The sequence below is a fragment of the Leuresthes tenuis genome, unplaced genomic scaffold (assembly GCF_036924035.1).
Source record: "Leuresthes tenuis unplaced genomic scaffold, fLeuTen1.0.hap1 SCAF_16, whole genome shotgun sequence".
Classification (NCBI taxonomy): Eukaryota; Metazoa; Chordata; class Actinopteri; order Atheriniformes; family Atherinopsidae; genus Leuresthes; species Leuresthes tenuis.
Window position 1 is genome coordinate 27,856,937 of NW_027325370.1, and position 22,562 is coordinate 27,879,498.

At 38.9% G+C, this 22,562-nt stretch overlaps 1 protein-coding gene across 2 annotated transcripts; it reads right to left on the reverse strand.

The window, feature by feature from the left end:
* Positions 1-691: 691 nt before the first annotated feature.
* On the reverse strand, positions 692-14,306 carry kcng1 (potassium voltage-gated channel, subfamily G, member 1). Of its 2 annotated transcripts, XM_072366947.1 has the most exons (3): positions 14,244-14,306; positions 7,847-8,683; positions 692-4,249 (listed from the first exon to the last, which is right to left on the reverse strand). In XM_072366947.1, exons 2-3 carry the CDS (start codon positions 8,627-8,629, stop codon positions 3,470-3,472), a joined length of 1,563 nt encoding a protein of 520 aa, XP_072223048.1. In that variant the 5' UTR covers positions 8,630-8,683; positions 14,244-14,306; the 3' UTR covers positions 692-3,469. The 2 variants fall into 2 exon arrangements, with proteins under 2 accessions (XP_072223048.1, XP_072223049.1); XM_072366948.1 differs by lacking the exon at positions 14,244-14,306 and having other exon boundaries at positions 7,847-8,692.
* Positions 14,307-22,562: the final 8,256 nt, after the last annotated feature.

A 22,562-nucleotide genomic window follows, 5' to 3' on the forward strand; every position in this document is an offset into this window, starting at 1 on the left:
GCTGGGAACTTATTTTCAGCCCTTATTTTTTTCAGTTGAATCCTTTCCATACTTTGACCTAAGTATTTATAGTACAATGTGTTAAAAGGGATATCATTGCATTCTAAATGATTTTTCATCATTATTGTAGTTATTTTGGTGAAAATTCTTCTCTTTGTGTCAAACTGAAATGAAAATGTAGAATGTAAGAGTGAAATTAATGGCAGGGCTGTTTTACGTGGTTGATTTGTGTGGTGTTCCAGACATAGTGCTCGATGAGAGTACAGATACTGCTGTGCCTATTTCTGTGCAGTGTGTAGGTTTAATGTGAAATATCAGCATGCAAAGTAAAGTACAAAATGTTCCCAGAATAAAAGAATAATCTTGCTGAAAGGGGGAACTACTCAGCCTGACTTTGTAGTTGAGTAAAGAACTTGAGTAAAATGTTCTCATTTCATGCCTCTCATGTCTTACCAATAGATTAATATTGCAGCGCATAGAAAATGATTTTCTGAAATTTTCTGAAATTTGTTGTCTGTCAACAATTAATCACACACACATTGAATACAACACAGATTCCTTGTAAACTCCTCTGATGTCTTTGTGACTGCAAACCAGCTCTGCTGTCGGATGAAAATGAGAAAAATTAAGTTCCAGTTAAAACCAGAACTAATGAAACAACAATATACAAAAAGACAAAACTGTACTCAAATCCACTTTAAAGAAAGAAATCATTTACAAACAGCTATGCACAGCAACTGCAATAATTACAAGCACAATAATGCTATTTCCACTGAGAGGACTTGTATATAGAGCCTCAATGAGAAAGACAATTAACACAGCATAATTATTATGTAGATGCTGACTGTGTCAGAGGGCCTCTTCAGAAGATCATTTTAAGAGTATTTAGAGAATGAACATGGTTTAAGCATTTAAGCTTAGAAAGAATTATTTTTTTTTTGCTTCTGGTACCTGATGAAAGAAAATAACATCTTCCATTAAGTGACACTACTTATCTCCCAGGAGCACACAACATCAACAAATTCATTAAAAATGTCCAGCGATAGCAGTTATCAAGACTGCAACATTGTTAAGTCATTAAAAAAACAGTGCTTGGGCTCTTCTGCTGTTATTTGTTAAATAGCATTGCTCATATTACTAGTTGTAACACTTTTGGTAAGTGCTATGCTTAGATTTGGGTCCTCTTAATTTCTTTTGCAAACAAGACCTAACATTTGACATTCTGTAATTGTGGTATAATGCATTTTATCTAAAGATAAGATTTTAACATTTTTTGTCTTCTCCTTTCATCCTTTCTTTTTTATCCTCCTTGTTTATTTGTACACTACTACACAACAAGATGCTTGTTGGGGGAAAACAAATATACCTTTTTCTTGCTCATCTTTCTTTTTGACACTTTCCCACCCAGCAAAGCTACAGTTATGTGAGAAAGAAAATACACTTTCCTTCATTTCTAAGATTTTTCATCTTAGGAGATAATAAAAAAGTCATCTGGTCCTCAAAGTTAAGAAATGCAACCTCAGCATTTTGGCATAGTTATTTAACCAAAACTTAGCTGAAATGCAGAAGCATTGAACTAAGTACACCCCATGATTCAGAAGCACTTTTGAATTTTGACTTTGACTGGACCATTGCAGTATCCCGATTATTTTCCTTGTCTATCATTCTGTTGTAAATTTGCTTATTTTCTTGGGATCGTTGTCCTGTCACATGGACCAAATTGAATCAAATTTTGCTGAACAAACCCCTCGCTGTTGGACAGATGGCCTCGCATTTGACTGTATAAATTCTTTGGTATTTAGATGAGTTCATGGTTGATTCAATGACTGCAAGGTTTCCAGGTCCTGTCCAAAGTAAGCGCATTTCATCACTCCTGCATCACTCTGCTTGACAGTTGGAATGAGGTGCTGACAGATGCTAAAACATCTATGGTCTGATAACCATCTCCCGATGAATATTTAATTCTTTACGCAGTAATGCTGCACATTCATCCACGGGATCGTTGTCAAAAGGACATGCCATGTTTGTGAAAATAGTCGCCTCCTATTGTGCCTAATGGACTTCCAGAACTTCTAGAAGAACTAGGCTACGCCAAAACTCGCCTGCTGACTGAATGAATGAGGAAATCAAATGGTGTGTGTGGCTGAAAGAGGAAGACGGAGAGAAACTCTAGGTTTATTGAGAAAAACCTGGTCCCGACCAGGTTAGGTTCATAAAGTCTGTTACTACGGTAACTGACTGAGAGCTTATGTTATCGCTCTCTCTGAAACAGGCTAGAGTTACCCCTTCTTCTCTGGTTTGAGTTACTTCCCTTTGTGAAACGGAAAACTCAGAGTTTCCCTCATTGCAGGGTTAATAAACTCAGAGTTTTCTCTGAACTTGCTTTGTGAAACGGACCTCAGATTAGCAAACTGCCAGTACTTTGCTTTTATAGAGGTGCTCACACATACTGATAAGTAGTTAATTGAATTGTATTAGCAGCACCTGCCTGCTGCTTACCTTGTTGATTCCTATAGGAGCAGTAAAAGTGTATTTAGAGACTGTTGATGTTTTTAAAAAGAGGCTCAAGATTCACCTTTTTAATCAGGCTTTTATTTGATTTTATTGATTCTTCTTATTCCTTTTAATCAACTTTTTTATCATAGTTAATTTTTGTTCTATATTATTTTAATTATATGTTTTAACTCCATGTCTTAGTTAGATAATTATATATATATACTATATGAGCTGAAAAGCTTTTGATCTATTTTCTTCATTTTACACCTTTTTGTCTTATTTGACTGTTTTAGTCTTACCACACTGGGAGTTGCTCTTGGGGCCTCTTGTCTGCCCGGGTCGGGACTGTCTCTGTGGCGGCGCTCCCCGTGGGGCGACCACACTGAGCCCTCTCAGTGTGCCCCCCCCCAAGGTAGCTCTTTCCTTGCCTTAGGTCTGGGTGCCCGGCCATGTCTCTGTCTGATAGGTGCAGTGGGTCTGAGCTTGTGTGTGTGTGTGTGTGTGTGTCTGTTTGTCTCTGTGTCTCTCTGGGTATTTATGAGGGTGGGAGGGTTGGTATGTTTTATAATTGTTGTTTTTAGCCTCTGTGAGGCACTTTGTGTTGCTTTTAAAGCATGAAAGGTGCCATATAAATAAAATTTGATTTGAATTGATTTGATTTGATTTGATTTGATTTGACTTAGTTTTTCACACTCTACTTCTGATTTTGGATACGTTTTTGTTATTAAACAATGACACGATGATGTGTTGTTGTTCCTTTGACATTGTATTTTCCTAATTTTAAGATCTGTTAAAGACACTATGATGTATTTTATAATGCTCAGATATGTAAAACCTTAGGATGTGTGTACGTGAGTGTATCTGCCATCCTTCCTCATCTCCCGTACTTTCTCCAGTGCTTTTTTTCACTCCCCCCCTGCGTAATTACATATTGTTCCTCTATATTTTTCAAGTCTGTCTTGTCCCAGTGATCTCAGTCATCCATCTCTCTCGTGTCAGGCGACCCTATGGGAAAGAGCATATCACTCTCCAAGGAGAGATTGCTGCCAAGGCCGGCGATTCGGCTGCGCAGCAGAAAGTGTGTCCTCCTCTGCAGGAGCCTCTGCTGCTCCTGCTTCAACTCCACGTAGGACCGTGAGAAGGTGTGGAAGATGGAGGTGACTGGGAAGGCCATCAGAAGGATACCACTCAGGATGCTGCTCAGAGCCACCACCTGACCTGGAATGCTCCTTGGCACCATGTCTCCATAGCCCACTGTTGTCATAGTGATGACAGCCCACCAATAGGTAGCGGGGATGCTAGTGAACTCCTGTGGGGTGGTCATTTCATTCTCAATCAAGTACAGCAAGGGTGAATACAGCGCAATGGCCACGCACAGGAAAAGGAGGAGCAGTCCGAACTCTCGTGTGCATCGACGCGCTGTCAGGCCAAGAGTTTGCAGGCCCAGTGAATGGCGAGCTAATCGCATGACATAAAGGATACGAAGGGCTCTGAGGACACGCAGCACCAAGCCCACTTTGTCTAAGTAGGTGTTGCCAGAGCCCAACCGCTTCTCTCCTTTGGAAGTGCTGTCCACCAGCAGTGTAATGTAGTACGGCAGGATGGCCACGACATCGATCAGGTTCAGGGGCTTTCTGAGGAAGGTCAGTTTGCTGCGATCTTGAATGAAGCGCAGGGTGAACTCCAGGGAGAACCAGGCTACACACACAGTCTCCACAATGAAGATATTGTAGCACATCTTGGAGCATGTGCCCTGTCAAAGAAAGAAGCAAAATGTTGTCATCAGCATTTACTTGTGATAAAATCACTAGAGGGAGCCATTTCAATGTGAAATCAGTTCTCAGTTAATAGAAAACTGATCTTAAATCAGTTTAAGATGATGCAGCACTGAATACTTAAAGCAACAAGATATTTCTACAGAAAAAAGGAAGGGTTTATGCACAAAAATACTCATACTCAAATCACTCATTTTCTTCCTGATTTGGTCAGAGTGCTGCCCAGCAGGGTACCTTTGGAAAAACCAGAGGCTCCCTAGTCTAGTTGTGTTGAGCTTGAACTATTCTTAAAAATGACTCGTGGGAGAAACTTACAAAGCAGAGAGATTATTTATTAAAGTGTAGTTGAGTGTAATTTTTTAAACATTTACAAAACATACAAATAAACTGTTTTCGATTTATCTTTGTTTAAAGTGATGAGGGGGAAAAAACAGTCAAATTTTAGAGTCTGAGACATTCAAAAAAAATGTGGGGATGGGTCTCAAAACTGAAGACTTAGCATTTCAAAGATACCAGGGCCACAGGGATCATTATGAAAAACCCTCACAGAGGAAATGTTTTGAGGAGACTTACTGAGACACTTTATAACTCCAGCAAACTTGGTTCAGACTGGAACACACACACACTTTTACCGCAGTGCTGTTATCTGGCAGCAACAGATTAGAAATAGCAGGGCTGTGAGAATGTGATTATTGGTCCTTTTAATTAAACAGCTTAATGAGTGTGAATACATAGCATGGCTGTCTGGGCAAATTAAATAATGTAAGTCAATAATAATCTTAGTCAGATTTATTATCTACTATTAGTATTATTACCATTAGATCTGTGCAAAGTATTTGACACTGACATCTTATGTCAGAGGCTTCTCACACCAAGTAATGAGCTGGTTTTCAAACTATCTTTCTGGTCGTAAGCAGTGTGTGCGACTTAGTGGTCTGTTGTTTAATGATCTAAATGTCACCAAAGGTGTGCTGCAAGATTCAGTTTTAGGACTCTTTATGATCTTAACAATGTGGGCCAGAATATTACCTTTGCATTATGCATCTTTATGCGCATGACATTGTTGAACACTGTTGCCCTGCTTTTTGATTGTGCGCAATCTTCAGGGTGCTAATTAGTAACAGAAGTTAGACATGATAATGATGCATACTGAGATGTCTTCAAATATTTTCCTGAATCAGGAAGAAGCAACTGCTACATGCAGTGAGTCTCTCAGTGGTCTCCCTTTTCTTATTGGGAAGAAGATCAAAGTGACATGACAGATGAGACATGGCGTTAATACGCCATTTTTTTCTGAGAAAAATAACATATTATGTAAATTCACATCCTGTCTTTTTTTTAAGATTGAGTTCAAATAGGCCAAAGAACTGCTTGAATGCCGTTTCAATGCAGTAGTGTCTCTCAATAAGTTATGAATGCAGAAAATATATTTTGGGATATTTTCCATTGAATTACATCCCCATTTTTCTTTTTTAAAATAGTATTTTGAATGTCTCTTAGTTGTTTATCTGCCATTTCTGTTTTGTGATGATCTTTGAAATGCAATGTCTTTTTAATGTCTGTTTAACTTTTTACTTGTTTGTTTTTTGAGTTTTATGCTACCTTGAAGCATTAAATAAAGCTCTTGAATTCTGTTTGGATAAGAAATGGGTTTTTCAAATAAATGAACACTGCCTATTTTTTGTTCTAGTCTGGCATCTTGGCAATTCATTTCTGAATAAAGCTTGATTTATCCGAATAAGTTGGAAAGTTTTCTATAATAGAATCTCTAATTCGTTTCTCTTTCACTCTCTGTTTGTGTAACACACTCAACAAAATTAGGAGAGATGTCAGAGAAGGAAAGAAAAGCTTCTAAAATACACAAATGGATGGATGTTCTGGAGAATAGCAGTCAGCAGATTAATTAGTGACAGATGACGGTGTCAAGATTGGGTATAATAGAAGCATCCACCAAAGGCTCAGTCTTTCAAAGCAAGGATGGTTGTAAATAATTAAATATTAAAATATATTCATAAGAAGTCTTAGGAAATCTCAGTTAGTAGAGGCCAAGATCAGAAACTTTTCCTGATTTTTCATTGGCAGGTCCAGTCTAGAGATATCCACCGATCAACACTGGCAAGAAACACTGCTGAATTCTCTTGGCATGAGCTCATCAGGACAGTAGACATGCTATCTGGTCAGATGACTCTGCTTTTGGGAAAACATCTGATTCAACATGCCAAAAATGAGAAAGACCATCCAAGCTGTTTTCAACAAAATGTGTAACAAACTGTCGTCATCATGTGTGTAATGTGTAACAAACTATAATCATCATCATCAGTTTTCCTCCTCAGTGGCCCCTCAGACCTGCAGGGTCCCCCAAGGGTCAGTTCTAGGCCCTCTACTGTTCTCTATATATATGCTACACCTGTGGTCGATATTTATGAAGCATGGTATTCCTTTTCATTGCTTTGCTGATGATGTGCAGGTGTACTTGCCATTAACGGCCCCCTCCAAGGTATCCCTTCATGCTGTGTTTAATTGCATGACGGACATTAAAACATGGATGGACCTAAACTTCTTAAAAGTAAATGAAAACAAATCAGAGATTATGCTATTTGGTCGCCCTGACCTGGTCCAGGTTCTTGCCAGCTCCCTTGGCCCACTCGCATCTTACATATGTTCCCAGCCCAGAAACCTTGGTGGAATTATCTATGGGGCGTTTAAATTGGACAAGCAGGTCAGCTCTGTAATTAAGGCTAGTTTCTTTCAGCTTCGGCTTCAAGCCAAAGTCCAACCCTGTCTAAGAAGGGCTGATCTTGAAAAGGTAACGCATGCATTTATCTCTTCGCATTTAGATTATTGCAGCTCCCTGTATGTCGGCATTGGCCAATCAGAACTAGACCATCTAAAGCTTGTGCAGAATGCAGGAGCCTGCATTGGTTCCCGTAGCATAGGTAACTTGGATATCAGATTAAAATTGGCTTGAATTGGACTGTATCTCTAACGTACTGTGAGATGATATTTGTTGTGATTTGCCTCTATATAAATAAAAGTGAATTAAATTTAGTTACATGTATGAAGGCGTCACTGACACATAGGCACACACTGGAATTTTGGAGAGACATATGCTACCATCAAGGCAACATCTTTTCTCAGGAGGTCTGTGGTTATTTCAGCAAGACAATGCCAGACCTCATTGTGCAGGACCTACAACAGCATGGCTTCACTGACACAAAGTGCATGTGCTTGTTTGGCCTATCTGCAGTTCAGATCGGTCTCCTGTTGAAAATATAGGTGTATCATGAAGAGCAGACTCAGTTAACAACTACCAGCTAAAGTTAACAGCTAAGCAGCTAAAATTTTGTATTCAGCAAGAATGGATTTTATTCCAACTTTTTTTGAGTGGAGTCACTATCATCAAATTTCATATTCTTATTTTCCTAAATGCAATTAAGTTAGACAGTGACCACACTACAAATAATTTCCGTTATACTTGTATCTGTTAAATAAAATTAGGTTTTTGTTCCATTTTAAAATATCTTTTCTATTCTGGAAATAGGATTTGTTTGGGAAGAATGTAATTTTCTACTCACCGCCTCCTCCTCTTCCCTCATTGCTGGCATGGTGCTGATGGAGAGGTTGATGGCAGTGATGGTAACAAATAACACTGATAAACAAGCAAAGATCTTCCCTGGAAGGCCAGAGTGAGGCTTCTCTACCATGTCTCTTAGCTTTCCCATACACCAACTGAGTTTGGACTCAGTGGTATGATGCCTGTGGCTGCTCTCGGAATCCAACAGATCTTCCAGAAGTTCCTCATCTTCCTCTGCTCTCTCCATTGCTTCAAACTCCTCAACACGCTGGAGCAGACGCCGGCGACAACACCACTCCAGGCTCTCTTCAGGAACCCCCCAGTAGAGCAGCTCTTCTCTAAAGGAGAGGGCACACATCTCCCTGAGGGAACGCAGCTTGCCTGCACGCAGAAAGGTCAGGATGGTGCGGAAGGCACAAGGGCTGCGGTCGAAGAAGAACTCGTTGTGAGTTACATCATAGTCATCACAAATGCGCATTATCTCATCAAAGCTGCTGCAGAGGTGCAGCTGGCCCAGACGAGACAAAGGGAAATCCTCTAAGGTTGTCCAGGGCAGCTGATAACGCAGGCCACCCACATTGATGATGGCATGGAGTCTACGGGCACTGGAGAGTGGTGTGTTGTCTGGGATGGCGCTGAGCTCAGGGGCAAGCTGGGCCCTCTTGTAGAAAGCCCCTTTCTGAGCCTCTTCCTCTTGTTGGGGAGGAGGGTTGAGAGAGGTATCAGAGGCACAGCTTAGAGCACTGTAATCATAGTCGGAACCATCGCCTGCCAACAGGGTCATCTTTACTAGTCCGCTCACATCCCTATGCTTTACCACCCATCAGCATGTTCTCACCTTCGGAAGGACAACAGACCTGTTAGTATTGCATGTTGGACACAAAGGGTCAATAGTTTGAACTGTACTGGCAGCAGTCCTTTAACATGATGCCCTTAAAAGACAAATAGTGGTCTTTTTTTGCTAAAAAATTAGCAGCACCACCAAGCTTAATTATTGCTTGAGGATGCTGTTTGCTGCATCCTTTGTGTTCATCTGTGCTTATGATAAAAGCTAATGTTACATCATTTTATTCTTACCTTTGTCTGTCAGTATGAAACACTGTACATATTAGCTGCTAGTGACTGATTTTATCATGAACCCTCTTCATCCAATCTATTTAAGATACAGAGAAAACGCTGGCCACCCTATCTGGGGACCTGCGCCCCCTATTGTTGGGTCATGGTGGGTGGAGATACTTCTGAACAAATCTAGAGATGCAACCACAATGTGCCACATGTGATGAATACTAAGTGTTTCTTCTCTCACAAACAGTTTTTGCCCAGAGTTTGATGGATTGACTGATGCTGCTCTCCAGTACTGATTATGTGTCTACGGGCAGACATTGATTGGCTTAGCATCGAGATTAAAATCAGGGAAACACATCTCTGCAGCCTCCTGGTAACATAAAGACCCCTGAAAGTCTTTGCACTGAAATTTATTGGGTTCTTACTTTTCTCATGTTACACTTGGGGGTGTGGCGATATACAGTAAGTGATGATTTTAATGGAACAAACTATTGATTTCTCATGTTGATAATACACATATTGAGATGTTGATTTAATCTCAGCTGATTAAATCAAATCACTTTTGAATGAAGATAGGACACAACATAGGAGACTCAAAATAAGAGGATAAATTAACAAGATAGAGTTATATTTATCAACACGTTCTATTAATATTGAAATAATATTGTTATTATGAATGCTACTGGTTACGATAACCATGTTATAAAAATAGATATCTTGAGAGCCCTTGTTCTTTTCTCAAGCCGGGCAGATTTTGTGCCAGCTTTCTGACAAGCAAACAAACACCAATGAAAACGTATATTATCTGTCTCCCATATCTGACTGTCACTATGGTGATATATGAAGAGTGACAACTCCATGTCAACATCTAAACAGTAAATATGCTATGAATACATCATCAAACATGGTTGCTGATATAGATACAGTAGGCATCAAGACATAACAAGTTTGCCCCCCGCAGTGTGCGCAAGCATCTGTTATCCACAGCAGCCTGGGCATAATAAATAATGGCCTGATGTTACACCCCTTGTTAGATAATTCACTGATGTAAGTGTTTTGTGCAAATACTGAGTTAAATTTACACACTGAGTAATCAAGAAGTGTTGTTTTCAAATCCGTGTCACCTTTTTTATTATGTGGCTATGAAAAATTCTAATTCCAGTTAGGTGTGCGCACTGACTCCCAATCACACTATTAGGTTCTCGCGAGTGTCAAAATACTTTGTGATCAGCACTGACATCTTTATAAGTCAGAATCAGAGAAATCAATAGATACAGACAAATAAGCAGTGAGTAAGAGGAGAAAAAAAAAGCAAAAATGTTTGCTGTGCATCACAATTGGAGTGAAGAACTTGTGGCCTGTGTCCAAACTAATTTCATCAATTACAGTAATTTAGGGGGAGGCAGATTAGCCTGTCAGAAATTAAACTGTCAGTGCTGTTCTGTAAGTACTGTGTTATAAAAGAGGCCTTCACTTCTAAAATGGGGATGTGCCATCTGAATGGTTATTAAGCACCTGCACTGTCAGCTTTTGTCTTCTGCTGTATACAGTCAACACCATCTTCCACCCATATCTCATGTCTCCAGATTTATGTGAAAAAGTATTATTTTTGTCTTTATTAGATGCTTCACGTATGGAATAGCAAAGTCAGTTGGTATCCCTATTGTATTGTTGCAAAATAGGTGGAGGAGAAAAAATAAGTTAAAGAAAAGAAAAAAATGATGATACCACAAGTTGTAAATTCATTTTGTTTACTGTTTATCAAAACAATGTTTGAGCAAAACCAAAACATAAGAATGGAAAGACATTCTCCAGTGCAAAATCCCTCCTTCCTGCTGATTCTCACACTCTTCCCCCATGCAGCAGTGTAAATGACCTTTGATGTGATTATTGTTTCTAAGCACATAGTGTTTTCATTAAGTTTATTAATATTATTCGAAGCCAGGTTATTATGTAATTATTTAAATTAGAAATTTAAACTTTTATTTTGAAAGCACCCGGTCGAAGGTGAGTCAGCACGTGAAAGTGTTCGGAGAAGTACATTCACTGAGTGAGAAGAAAACGCTATTATTAATAAGCTACTAAGTTAATACAAGGTTTAACACCGAGTTGAAATTGTTGTGCTTTTTTATATAATTTTTCTAAGATATTTTTTACTAAGACGTGTTTTGCTAGCGTTAATGCTAATCGGCGTTAGCCGAGCTCCTGGTCGTTCTATAGTTAATTTACAAGTGAGTTCATTCATGTAAAAACAATGTACTTGTGTGCCTTGTGTTGTTTTTCATGGTATGTGTGTTGGAGCTGCTTGTTTGATATGGAAATGACGTTGAAAATCAGAATGTACGTTGGAAACAATAGCATAGGACTATCGGAGATTGTTACTGATTTGGTATGAGTTATGGAAGGTGTGGTTTTCATGTTGCAGTAGCTGGGGAATGCATGACTTTAGTTTGTGTTGTCAAAGAGCTATGATTCAAAAGGCTGAGAAGGGATAGAAATGTTTTGTGTTCTTTTATCTAGCTCTTACAGTGAGTTCAGGAGTGAAGAAAATTCACTAAAATAAAACACTGTGAACCATCAGTCAAGGCCTATGGCCACCATTCAGCTGGGTATGCTACAAGCAGAGGTTATCAATACAGCTACAATGGATCACCAATGTGGTTGTGCACAAGCCTCTCGAACTGGATTAAACCCCTCAAGGCTGTTTTTGATTTCTTAATTTGCCTTTAAACAGATTGTGCTTTTGCTTCTCAAAAAACACAAGATCCTTTTCTACACTCTTTATTTCTTTCTTCTCTGCTCCATTGGGCATCAGATGCATCCTCTGGAGGACAAAGTCTGTCTCAGAAAGAAGAGATGAAACACAGCAAAGGCTGTTCTCCCCAACAGATCGGCTGAGGTCTGGCCTCTTTCTATGCCAGCGTTATCACAGCTAAGCCACAGGGCATGTTCTCCAGATTGCCTGGATAGTCACTGGGTTGCAAGTCTCTGTTGCCTGACTGTATTGTGCATGCATTTCCCACAATTCCAAGTGTCTTTGTAGAGACCCATTACAACCAATATTGATTAGGATGATTTTGATGGCCATGATACTGTTAACCACTGTAAGACAGAGGCAGAGCAATGTTGGGAAGAATTCATAAAGCTTTAAGAGATGAAAGAATTGTTGAGAAGTGTTACATTATCAGTCTTCACACACATGTGTAGTGTGTGAGACCTGCTTTGGATGGCTCTGATGAGAAAATCTACATTATGAAATCAACATATGCAGCACTGTAATGTTGACACGAATAGCTAATTTATTAGTGATAGCCATTTGTGGCTGCATATCTGCATACAGCATTTGTGGATGTGTTATAAAAGACAGATTTCACCAATCTGTCTCTGAATCAGGGAATTGCAATTCAGCTTGACTCATTCTGTGAATTACTGACACATTGAGTATCAGACTTTTATCAATATTTCTGGACATCATGGACTTACAAAAGTTAGTTATGTTTCCAGTGGCTGTTTTGGGTGTGGACTGCTGTCTTATTTTCTTTTATGTGCCCTTCTAACAACCCAATTGTCTTACTGCTAAAGCAATGAGGTGCTTTAAAATAAACACTGAAAATGCCTCAAAATGACAGATGCCTCCTGAAGATGTAGTCCTACTGTGTCCTCCTAGTCTTAAAGATCATTTAGATAACATAGTGTCCCTATAATTTTTACAACAGACCAATCCCTTCCTGCCCCCGCTAACAGCTCCCTGTTCTCTAATGGACTATAAGAGCTTGGTGTTTCCAGAAATGGACCACAAGAGCTGCCAAGAACCAGCTGTCTCCCTCAATCCCTCTCTGCGAAATGTGGTTAAACACTGAAACAGTCAGGCATGCCCAAAGCAATTCTACCCTCGAAGACCTTTTCTTACAGTAATTCCAGCAGGAATAGTTGTAAACAAAACTTAAAAGTTGGAGGTGGGAATAATAAAACGCCAGAAGGAGAGATGGCACAAGGGCAATAATTGTCTCCCCAAATCTGCAGTCCACAGTGTGCTGCTTCTAAAGTACTGAGAAGTATGTTATGGAGATAATTCATTGCAACAGTGAGCTTTGTTGACACCAACAAGTTGTTTTATTTGTCATTCTGATTATTATCTTATTTGATTAATACCCTACTTAGCATTTTAAAAACTAAGACGACAGAAACATTTTGAAATGTCATTTAAGTGTTTTTATATCCCTTTTTCAATTGAATGTCTCAAATAAAAGCATATGAGAAGCATTTGGCATTTGGCTACATGGTCATTTTCTTTCTGGAGTTTATTTTTTAGCCTGTCCTCTCTCTGTTGTTCCCTTTAAAGCACTCTATCCCTCAGACAGGGTCGGAACCAGCCCTCTGAATCCCCACATTTCTGCATTACTGTTCCACAATATTCCTCAGCAGTCCATATCTAATCCCTGGCAAACTGTGACACCCATTATTTAGTCAGTTCATGAATGCACCAACACCTTACATCCATCACTTATATTCAGTGTATAACTACATTAAGTTCTGTTCATACCAGACATTTCTCTTGCCTGAGTGGATGATTGCACTCTCACCATTTGTGAGTACTCATCTAACTTGATTATATAAAGATTGCATAACATTAAGTTTGCTGCACTGTCTGTATGCATCGCTTTTTATCTTTTGATGCCTTTTCCTGCCCAAGCAGCAACCATACAACCATCTAATTACTCAGGGCTATGTAAACAATTTCTTTTTCACAAGCAGCTGATAAATGTGTCACTGAGGCTGGGTATATGTGCTGTCAGTTGCTTCCTCATACAGGTGAAGACCTGTCTGTGTTTCAAAGCATCACTGCACCAGGACACATGCAGGTCCCTGCAGTGCTGAGGTGACAGGGGCTATGAGCAACGGTCAAAGATTAGCAAGACAAAAATAAAACGTATAACTCAGTTCTTAACATTAAGGCAGAGTGATTGAAAACATACCCTTGCTGATGAGATGGAATAAATGGACCAGACAAACTATCACAGGGCTTTCATTTGAGCAGGGTTGATGGATGTGAAGTGAGATTGAAGGAGATGAAGAGGTGGAATAAAAGACACTGAGGGTTTGGTGCTGACTATAGAAATTTGAACTTTCCTGTCACAAAACAGAACGTGTCATAACACATAAAAATGTAATTTTTATATTCAAGCAAAGTGTGAATTTGTATAAATCCAACTCAGTTTACACTTAAAGAGTAGTTAGTTAAAGAGATATTGTTCCCTAAATTCACATGCTGAAAAGTCTATTCAAACAACATGCGATGGCAGAGGCAGATCAAAGATTTTGATCCTACTTACACTGGAGCATTTGTGTTGCATCTGACCCCAGACCGAAGACTCCTTTGTGAAACAGTGCTACTCAAATACCTTACACACAAAGGCACCTGTGAATATCAGATTATAATTACTTTGTGGGCTCTTCTTTGTGGAAGAGAATAAGACAGGCTCTATTAGAACAGGAAAAAGTAATTAGTTCATCTCATTATGGTTACAATTACCTGAATGAGGGAGAGATGATGATGTATTACATATCATATATCACTGATCCAAAGACATAGACTGACATCTGTATTGTACACTCATAATCACATCATGGGCTATAATCTAGCATTATCTTAAAAGGGAGACCACGTACTGTGGTTAAAAAAGATCTCTTTCCTTCACAGATCACAAATTCCTGATTCACAGAGACATATCATCAGCTGTGATTCACTGTTTGAGGACTTGGAGTGGCTCTCAGATGCAAACTTTTTTCTACAATTAACAATGTCAATTTTAAAAATATATTTTGAGAAGAGTATTCTCACATGCCTCTTCAAATATGATATAGCTATACTGTATATGTGTCTGCCCATAGAGCAAGATGCTTCTCCACACTGAAATCTGTCTCTGAAAAATATTTACAAATGATAACACACTGTAATGTAGCTGCTGCCTTGTTACCATGGTGTACATACAGCATATCCAGTATGCAAATCACTGTCATCTGTGAAAGACATGTTGTAGATGGGCTCAATGATACAGATAAATAGTACCTCTTATAATTATAAAGTTGACCTCATAGCAAACATTTATTCAGCTAAGTCTAAAATTGACATGACTTCTGAACCTTTAAAGTTGTCTTTGAAAATAATTATGGTTATTTTTCAACATCACTAACTGAGACATACAACAATTTACACATTATCCAAACAGTACTCTGAGGATCAAGCCTGCATCGTCAATTTCAAGTTGAGAAAAGATATCCTATGCTACATGCAAGTTTAAACTGCAACTGAGCTTTCAGTCTACAAAACACCGGTTTAAATTGTTTTCCCATCAAAATCAAAGGGAAATTACTCACTGCCTTTTTAATCAGTTCCTCAGCAGCTCTTAGTTTGCTAAAGAAACCTGAAGAAAAGAAGAAAAATGCAGATTAGGGAAGATTTTTCAGCTCCTGCTGCTCTGCTGTTTTTACTCTGCTCCATCCATGAACAGGCACCAGGCTTGTGGAGTATGAAGAGGCTATTTGATGAGCACGAGCAACAGGCTGACTCCCTTGTTCCCTCCTCCTCCTGCCTTTTTCCCTCATCTCTCGCTCTTTCTCTGAACTCCTTCCTTTACCCTTCCTCGAGCACTGACATCAGAAGGGGGGTGTGCCATTTAGCAAAAGCTTTTGAGAGAAATCCATGACAACCACCATCGAGAGAGCAGCGCTTTCTCTTCACCTTTAAAATGGTAATAATCACTGTCTTTTAATTGTAGATTCAGATGAAGATTTATATTTGTCCAGAGGGTTACTCGGCTGAGGGGGAGGGAGGAGTGGATGGGAGGAAAGGGCCACTGTGGGCTGGCTGAGACTCACCAGGGTGTCCAAATTTAGACAAGTGGTGGGAAATGCTATCATGAGGTATGATGAAGAGGAAGGCATGGCTCATGCAGCAAATGTTTTTCACCACAAGTACAAATGTTACAAATGCTGTGGTTTATAACAATCATCTCTTTTCTAAATCTCGGTATACTGATTACCATTTTGAAAAATGCTGTTTCCAACAAAAAATAACAGAAAACAAATTCTGTATGAATGCATAACAAAATCTGTGTAGCACACCTGTGTTTCCATCCATTTATTGATCTCTGTGCCAACACATGTCTGCACAACACAAGTCAATCTCAGCATATTATTTTCACGTCAGTGCTGTTGTGACCCACATGATAAAACAAATCTGTTCACCAAATTTCCTCCCCAGCCTGCAGTGTATTGCTAGTGAATGTTAAAGATTGTCTTCTATGGCTGTAGACAGTGCACTGTTTTCAACAGCAGATATACTGGAAGGAAGGGGCCATGTATAATTTGTGAGAGGTGTTGAGATTCAGAAAAAGGCTGCTGTTTAGTGATTGACTAAAGGCAACTGAAAATCATGATACAAACAAGGTATTAGAACCATAATCACATTGTTTGCTAGATGAATAAAAAAGACACAAAATCCCCATGATACAAAATGATCATAATAACCCTGCTTGAATTTTGAAAGACTAATTTTACATAAAGGAGCATGACATTTGTGTTCATGTAAAAACAGATCCTCGTGAATAATCTACACTTCATGACTGGCTGCATGTTTAGCTGGTTGTTTTACACAGTGCAAAGCCAGGCCAAGACACTGTAACAGGCTGTTGCATTACATACTGTAGGATCATTATGTCAAGGAAAATAAGCACTACTATATTCAAGACATCCAACTGCTGTAAAATGACAAAATCATTTTTTTTAGAGTTGCACTGCAATGTTAACATCAGCATACCTGAAGCAAGGATTCTACTCTACAGATCTTGAATAGGTGTGTTACCTTTATCATGTTTGATGTCTTAACTCTCTTGCAATTGCTTATTAGCACTCAATCAGTCTGAGTACAGTTCAAGGTGATTAGAATGTCATCCATTTAACTAGTATTAGGTTATGGATCAGAGGTTGTAGATATACTATGTTTTGTTTAATAGTGCCAATCTTTTCTCTCTTGCATGTGTTTTGAAGTTTGCGTCGCGTGTGCTCCGTCATTTTTTGATTGCCGTATTTTTCTCTTGCAGCGTTTTACTGTTGGATTTGTTTTGCCGTTTGCACGTGTCGGCCACCATAAGTTAATCTATTTTAAACAAAATAAACAAGTAAAGTGAAGATGTAGCTAGCAATAGGCACTCAGTGCTCATTATTGTTAGATTACACTGAAAGCCAGTTGAAATATGTCAGGCTGAATTTAACTAAAATTAACTTAAAAAGTTGTTCCTTTCTGTTCCACAGCATATTATTTTATTGCACTTTTACAGATTAAACACGGCCTCTTGTTGTTTAAGAATTATTTTTTTGTCAGTTTATGGGTAATAGATTAACTTAGTTTGCACTCAAACAAGGGATTTAAATTTATTCAGAATTAACATGAATAACAAATCAGCCATGCAGAATTTGCAATTCATAGTTTTAATCACAATCAGAACATTGGGATTTAGGCATGCTGTGTTTTCTAACACAAATCTTGGAGAACCACCAGGGGATCTAGGGCAGAAAATCATCTGAACATTATAAAAGAAGAAAAAATGTAAGTCTGTATGGATGTATATATCAAGTATCAGCAGTGTTTTTACACACATGTTGTGACCTGTTGATTGCTAATTACTGTTTCAATTCTAAGGTTTTCTAAGACAGTACATCTTCTTCTACCCCAGTATTGTTAGTGCTGAACTTTTACCTTTTCTCTGAGTTCAGCTGTTCTTTTTTGTTTTCTAATCTCCCTAACTCCAGAGATTAGGAAAAACAGTTTTTGAAAAAGCTTCCATCAGACTTTGGGAATGTGGTGCCACAAATAAAGAAGGCACATATGTATACATATTGGTTGATGTCATCAGTGCCCTAACACAGTAAACATGATCATCAGTGGGGTTTTACCATCGATTTAGTGATTATAAGGAGTGGCGCTACACACAGATCCATTATAGGATAATTACGCAGTAAGCTAAAAGGTACCCAATTGGGACGCATTCTTGGACATCATTTTGAAGAAATAACTGGTTAAATTTCTTGCAGAGAATTACATAAATCATATTGATGGTTAACAAGCTTCTCTCTTGTGGAACCAGCTTCTAGTTTGGGTTCAGGAGGCAGACACCTTCTCTTCCTTGGTTATGGCTGTGTGATGGCCACATCCATGGCCACACTAATGTGATATGGTAATATCCAGATGCATTAAACTTCATATTCTTTATTATCAGTTGTAGTTTATCTGTTAATCTTTAAGTGTGGGGGTTAAGTTACAGGACAAAATAAACAGTTCAGAATTAGTTTAGTTGCATCTTACTGACATCACTCTGCATTCTGAATGAAGTGTGCACATTTAGATTACATTGTGTTATGGCTAAAAGTTGAATTCATTTTCCTTTGTTTCTGACTTAGTTTAGTTGCAGCTGCTCCTGTCCTTCAGCTGAGCAAAGAGACGGAAAAAGGGTGAAGCAAGCCTAAGTGCTGGGAACTGGAAATTGACCAAACCACAGCTTGTGACATCATATGGGTGGAGAGAATGGGGCTCAGTGGTGTTAGTTTCAGTTAGTTTTTCTGTGGTCTTCCCCCTTTTGTGTTTTGTGGGCTGATAAGTGACTACTTGAGTTTCCCCTTTGTCTCACTTTGTTAGGTCAGTTGTTTAAGTTAGTGTTTCGTTTTGTTACCAGTTACTTTGAGTAGAGTTTTGTTACTTTGACCTCTTTTAAGGCCCCATTCTGTTTATGACCTAATTTTGAGTTTGTACTTTTTGTGATCATTTTTGTATGAGTAAACGTGTTTTTGTTTTGTTTTGGGGTTTTTTGTGCTCAGCCTGTGTCTGCCTGTCATTGGAATGCTAGGTCCTTCACTGGCTAGCTTGTATTACTCTGAGCTATCAATTTAGCTATGTTGCTACAGGCCTTACACAAAACAATAACCTGGGGGTGCACTGTCACCTCAAAATATCTAACCTTAAATTGTGATGATAATTTAAAGCCACTATTACTTTAAAAATAACATCCACAGTTAATGGAGATTTAATACAAAATTTATAGAAGTTATATATTGTTATTCTGCTGTGAAATACTGTAATAGAAAACATAGTACATGGTTTGAACAAAAATAAATAGGAAAAAAATTGGTGCCAGTATTATTTTACAATTAGATTATTTGCAGTGCAAGTATATGATACCATGTGTAGTAAAATACCTCCATAACATCACAGATGCTGGCTTCTGAACTGTATGCACATAACAAGCAGGATGGTCCTTTCATCTATATCAGGAAGACCCATGGTTTACATTTGATTTAAAAGAGAGCTGTTTACCCACACAGTCTCTCACATAATAGTGAACCCCTCACCATCTGTTCTTCTGAAAGACTCAGAGATATTAGGTGATGTTCCATTAAGTGACCCAATATAATCAAAGCAATTTTCTAGCATTGTATTCAAAATTGAACTTTTTTTTTTAAGGAAATCTTCTCTGTTGCAAACCAGAGGCTCGTGGAAACTAAACTGGGGATTTTTTTAAAAACTGAAACCAAAAATATGGTAGAGCCCGAAAAGCCTAAAAAGTATAAACAAAAACTAAATACGTAACAAACCAGATGGCGAAAACAGACAATTGATGAACAGAACCACAGAGAACAACAATCTCAGCTGTCACTGGGCGAGAGGGAGGGTACACCCTGGATGGGTTGCCAGTCCATCACAGGGCCACATAGACACAAACAACCATCCACACTCGCTCCTAGGGACAATTTAGAGTAACCAATTAACCTAACATGCATGTTTTTAGATGGTGGGAGGAAGCCAGAGAGAACCCACAGATACAAGGGGAGAACATGCTAACTCTGAGGGGACAGTGCCAACTTCTACTAATTTTGATGATCTCATAAATCTGTTTTGATTTTATTGTTAAAAATACACTCTCAAATGTTGCATAATACTTTTATGTACTTGATTCTCTTTCCACTTTAATTCCAAGACATTTCCTGGTAATTTGACAGCACTTGTATTACTGATCATTCAGAGTCATTTTACGTAATTGCCATCTCAAACCTAATGGGAGAAAACAGTGGTTGGGTTGAAGTGCACTGAGAAGTTTATTACAATTACTGTGTAAAGTACATTAATTGTTTAGTGAAATTAGTTCAGCACTTTATGTTGAGACAGTAAGGTCTTGAGAGTAACTTCTCAAACTCTTTGGTCAGTGTGGTCGTCATAGGGAGGACAAGGCTGTAGAACCACAACTGCATCTCACAATGTATTGATCAAGAGAACATGAACATTTAGACATGCCTCTTTGTAGGAATGCACTTGTAACCACATTAAATGCAGAGACCCATAAAGTTTCAAGAAATAAACATTGATTTTATAAATCAATAAATGGAAATAAAACCTCTTTATTTCCATTCAAACGGTTCAAAAAGTTCTTTCACTTACACAATTGCTTTAGTTCAAAAGCTGCTGTTTCCCAATGTGCCATTGTCATCAGTAGCAAAAATGGCTTTCTTTGTCATGATTATGCATGGTTGATGCTTTATGCAGAAGTCCTGATGACAATAATTAAAAAAAATAATAATCTGAAGATCAGTTTACACAAATACCTTGAAATGTATTGAGAATCATTCTGCATATTTTTTCCACAAGAGTTCTAGAGAAATGGAAACATTTAACGAATTACCGTCTGGATTTTTCGGACAGCAATGTTCATGTTCAATGTCTTTGTGCAGATCGATAATCTAAGAAACTGATTGTAGGAGGATTAATAAGCCTTATCAGCTAATTACTATTATTATTAGCTGACTTGTTGTAGCAGGTAAAAGTAAGCTGCACAAGCAGCACAAAAGTCCATGCAACCGCAACAGCAGTTTGGCTTGTTTTCTGACTCCTAATAGTGGAGAAAGTATTAAGAGGAAGCATTGTGAGGTATTGTGGGATGAACTATTAGGACCGGTTTATGGACTGTTTTTTTGTTTATTTGTGTCTCTGTTCTCTCCTCTTATCACCTGGTGTAAAAATGGCATTATACAGTATGAATATGATTCTATTGAATTGGATTTTAAATAAACGGAATTGAACAATCCTTGATGCCAATTCCAAGCCAACTGCTCAAGTTACTATCAAGTGCAGCATCTACCAAGGAGATGCTCAGCCACCACTTCTGTTCTGCAAAGGCCTGAACCTCCTCAGATCATCGCTAAAAGTGGCTATGAATACCGGTTTCAAAGTAAAGCAATCATTAGCTAACTCATCTACCTGGACAATATCATGGACTGAGCGAGACACGGACTCAATGATACACCTCACCAAGATATACATCAAGGACACCGGAATGTCATTTGGACTAGATCAATATAACTAAATGATGACGGTGGTGTGGTGGTTAACACCGTCACCTCACAGCAAGAGGGTTCCAGGTTTGATCCCTGCCTGGGGCCTTTCTGTGGAGTTTGCATGTTCTCCCCGTGTATGCGTGGCTTCCTCCCACCGTCCAAAAACATGCATGTCAGGTTAATTGGTGACTCCAAATTTGTCCGTAGGAGTGAGTGTGAGCGTGTGTGTGGTTGTCTCGTTTGTCTCTATGTGGCGACCTGTCCAGGGTGTACCCCGCCTTTCGCCCGATGACTGCTGGGATAGGCTCCAGCCCACCCGCTACCCGATTAACGGACTGTCGGTATAATGGATGGATGGATATCCAAAAAAGTAAGGCAGATCCTGAAGAGCCAGCTGAATGGGAAGTCAGAGGCACCTAGATATCCTGCTGGTATCATAACCTGGCCAAAAGAGGAGATATCACAAACAGATTGTAAGATTGAAGAAGAAAAGAAGCTGATAGCTGAAGTCCTATCAGTTGCTGGGAAAAGCTGGTCAAAAGAAAGCAGCAAAGCACTAAAAATGGCAGCACAAAAACAGCCATTGAGGCTGGGGTCTCCCATTCAGACAGGACCCCTGATGCAGGCAGCTTCAAGACAGTCCAGGACATAGTAACAGGGATGTAAGATACAAGCATTCATGGCATATATGAAATGCCATAACTAAGTGGTAGGAATAGTGTACAGGAACATTTGTATGTGTTGGAATTATGAAAGTCAAAATGGAAGATACCTCAAAAGAAAGTGGGGAATGACAGAGCTGGTATCCTGTTGGACTTACAGACTGATAAAATGGTGATAACTAACTAACCGGATATTGTGGAGGTTGACAAACTACAGAAGGAGGCAGCAGTAAGGGATGTAGCAATTCCAAGTGACAGCAACAACAAGGAATAACACAAAAAGTTTAAGAAATACAAAGGGGTAAAGGAAGAGGTTGAAAATATATTAGAAGTAAAGGCAACAGAGGTGCCAGTGGTTATCAGAGCACTCAGGGCCATGACCCCCATGACCCCCATGACCCCCAAAACTGAAGAGTGGCTCTAATAGATCTCAGGTACAACATTTGAGATCTTTGTCCAGAAGATCTTTGTCCAGAAGAACACAATCAGCTAAGATACTGTGTAGATAGGTATATACATATATGAACATTAATAGAAAACTTATATTTAATTTAATTGTCTATTAATGAAACTAAAACTAGAAATTGAATAGAGTTATTAGAACTAAAG

What these genes read in the sequence shown, in the direction of transcription:
- kcng1 (XM_072366947.1), bottom strand. Translation starts at nt 8,629, where the DNA reads ATGACCCTGTTGGCAGGCGATGGTTCCGACTATGATTACAGTGCTCTA. An exon ending in TGAGGGAAGAGGAGGAGGCG is followed by an intron (nt 4,250 to 7,846) that starts GTGAGTAGAAAA and finishes TTTCTTTGACAG; the next exon opens with GGCACATGCTCCAAGATGTG.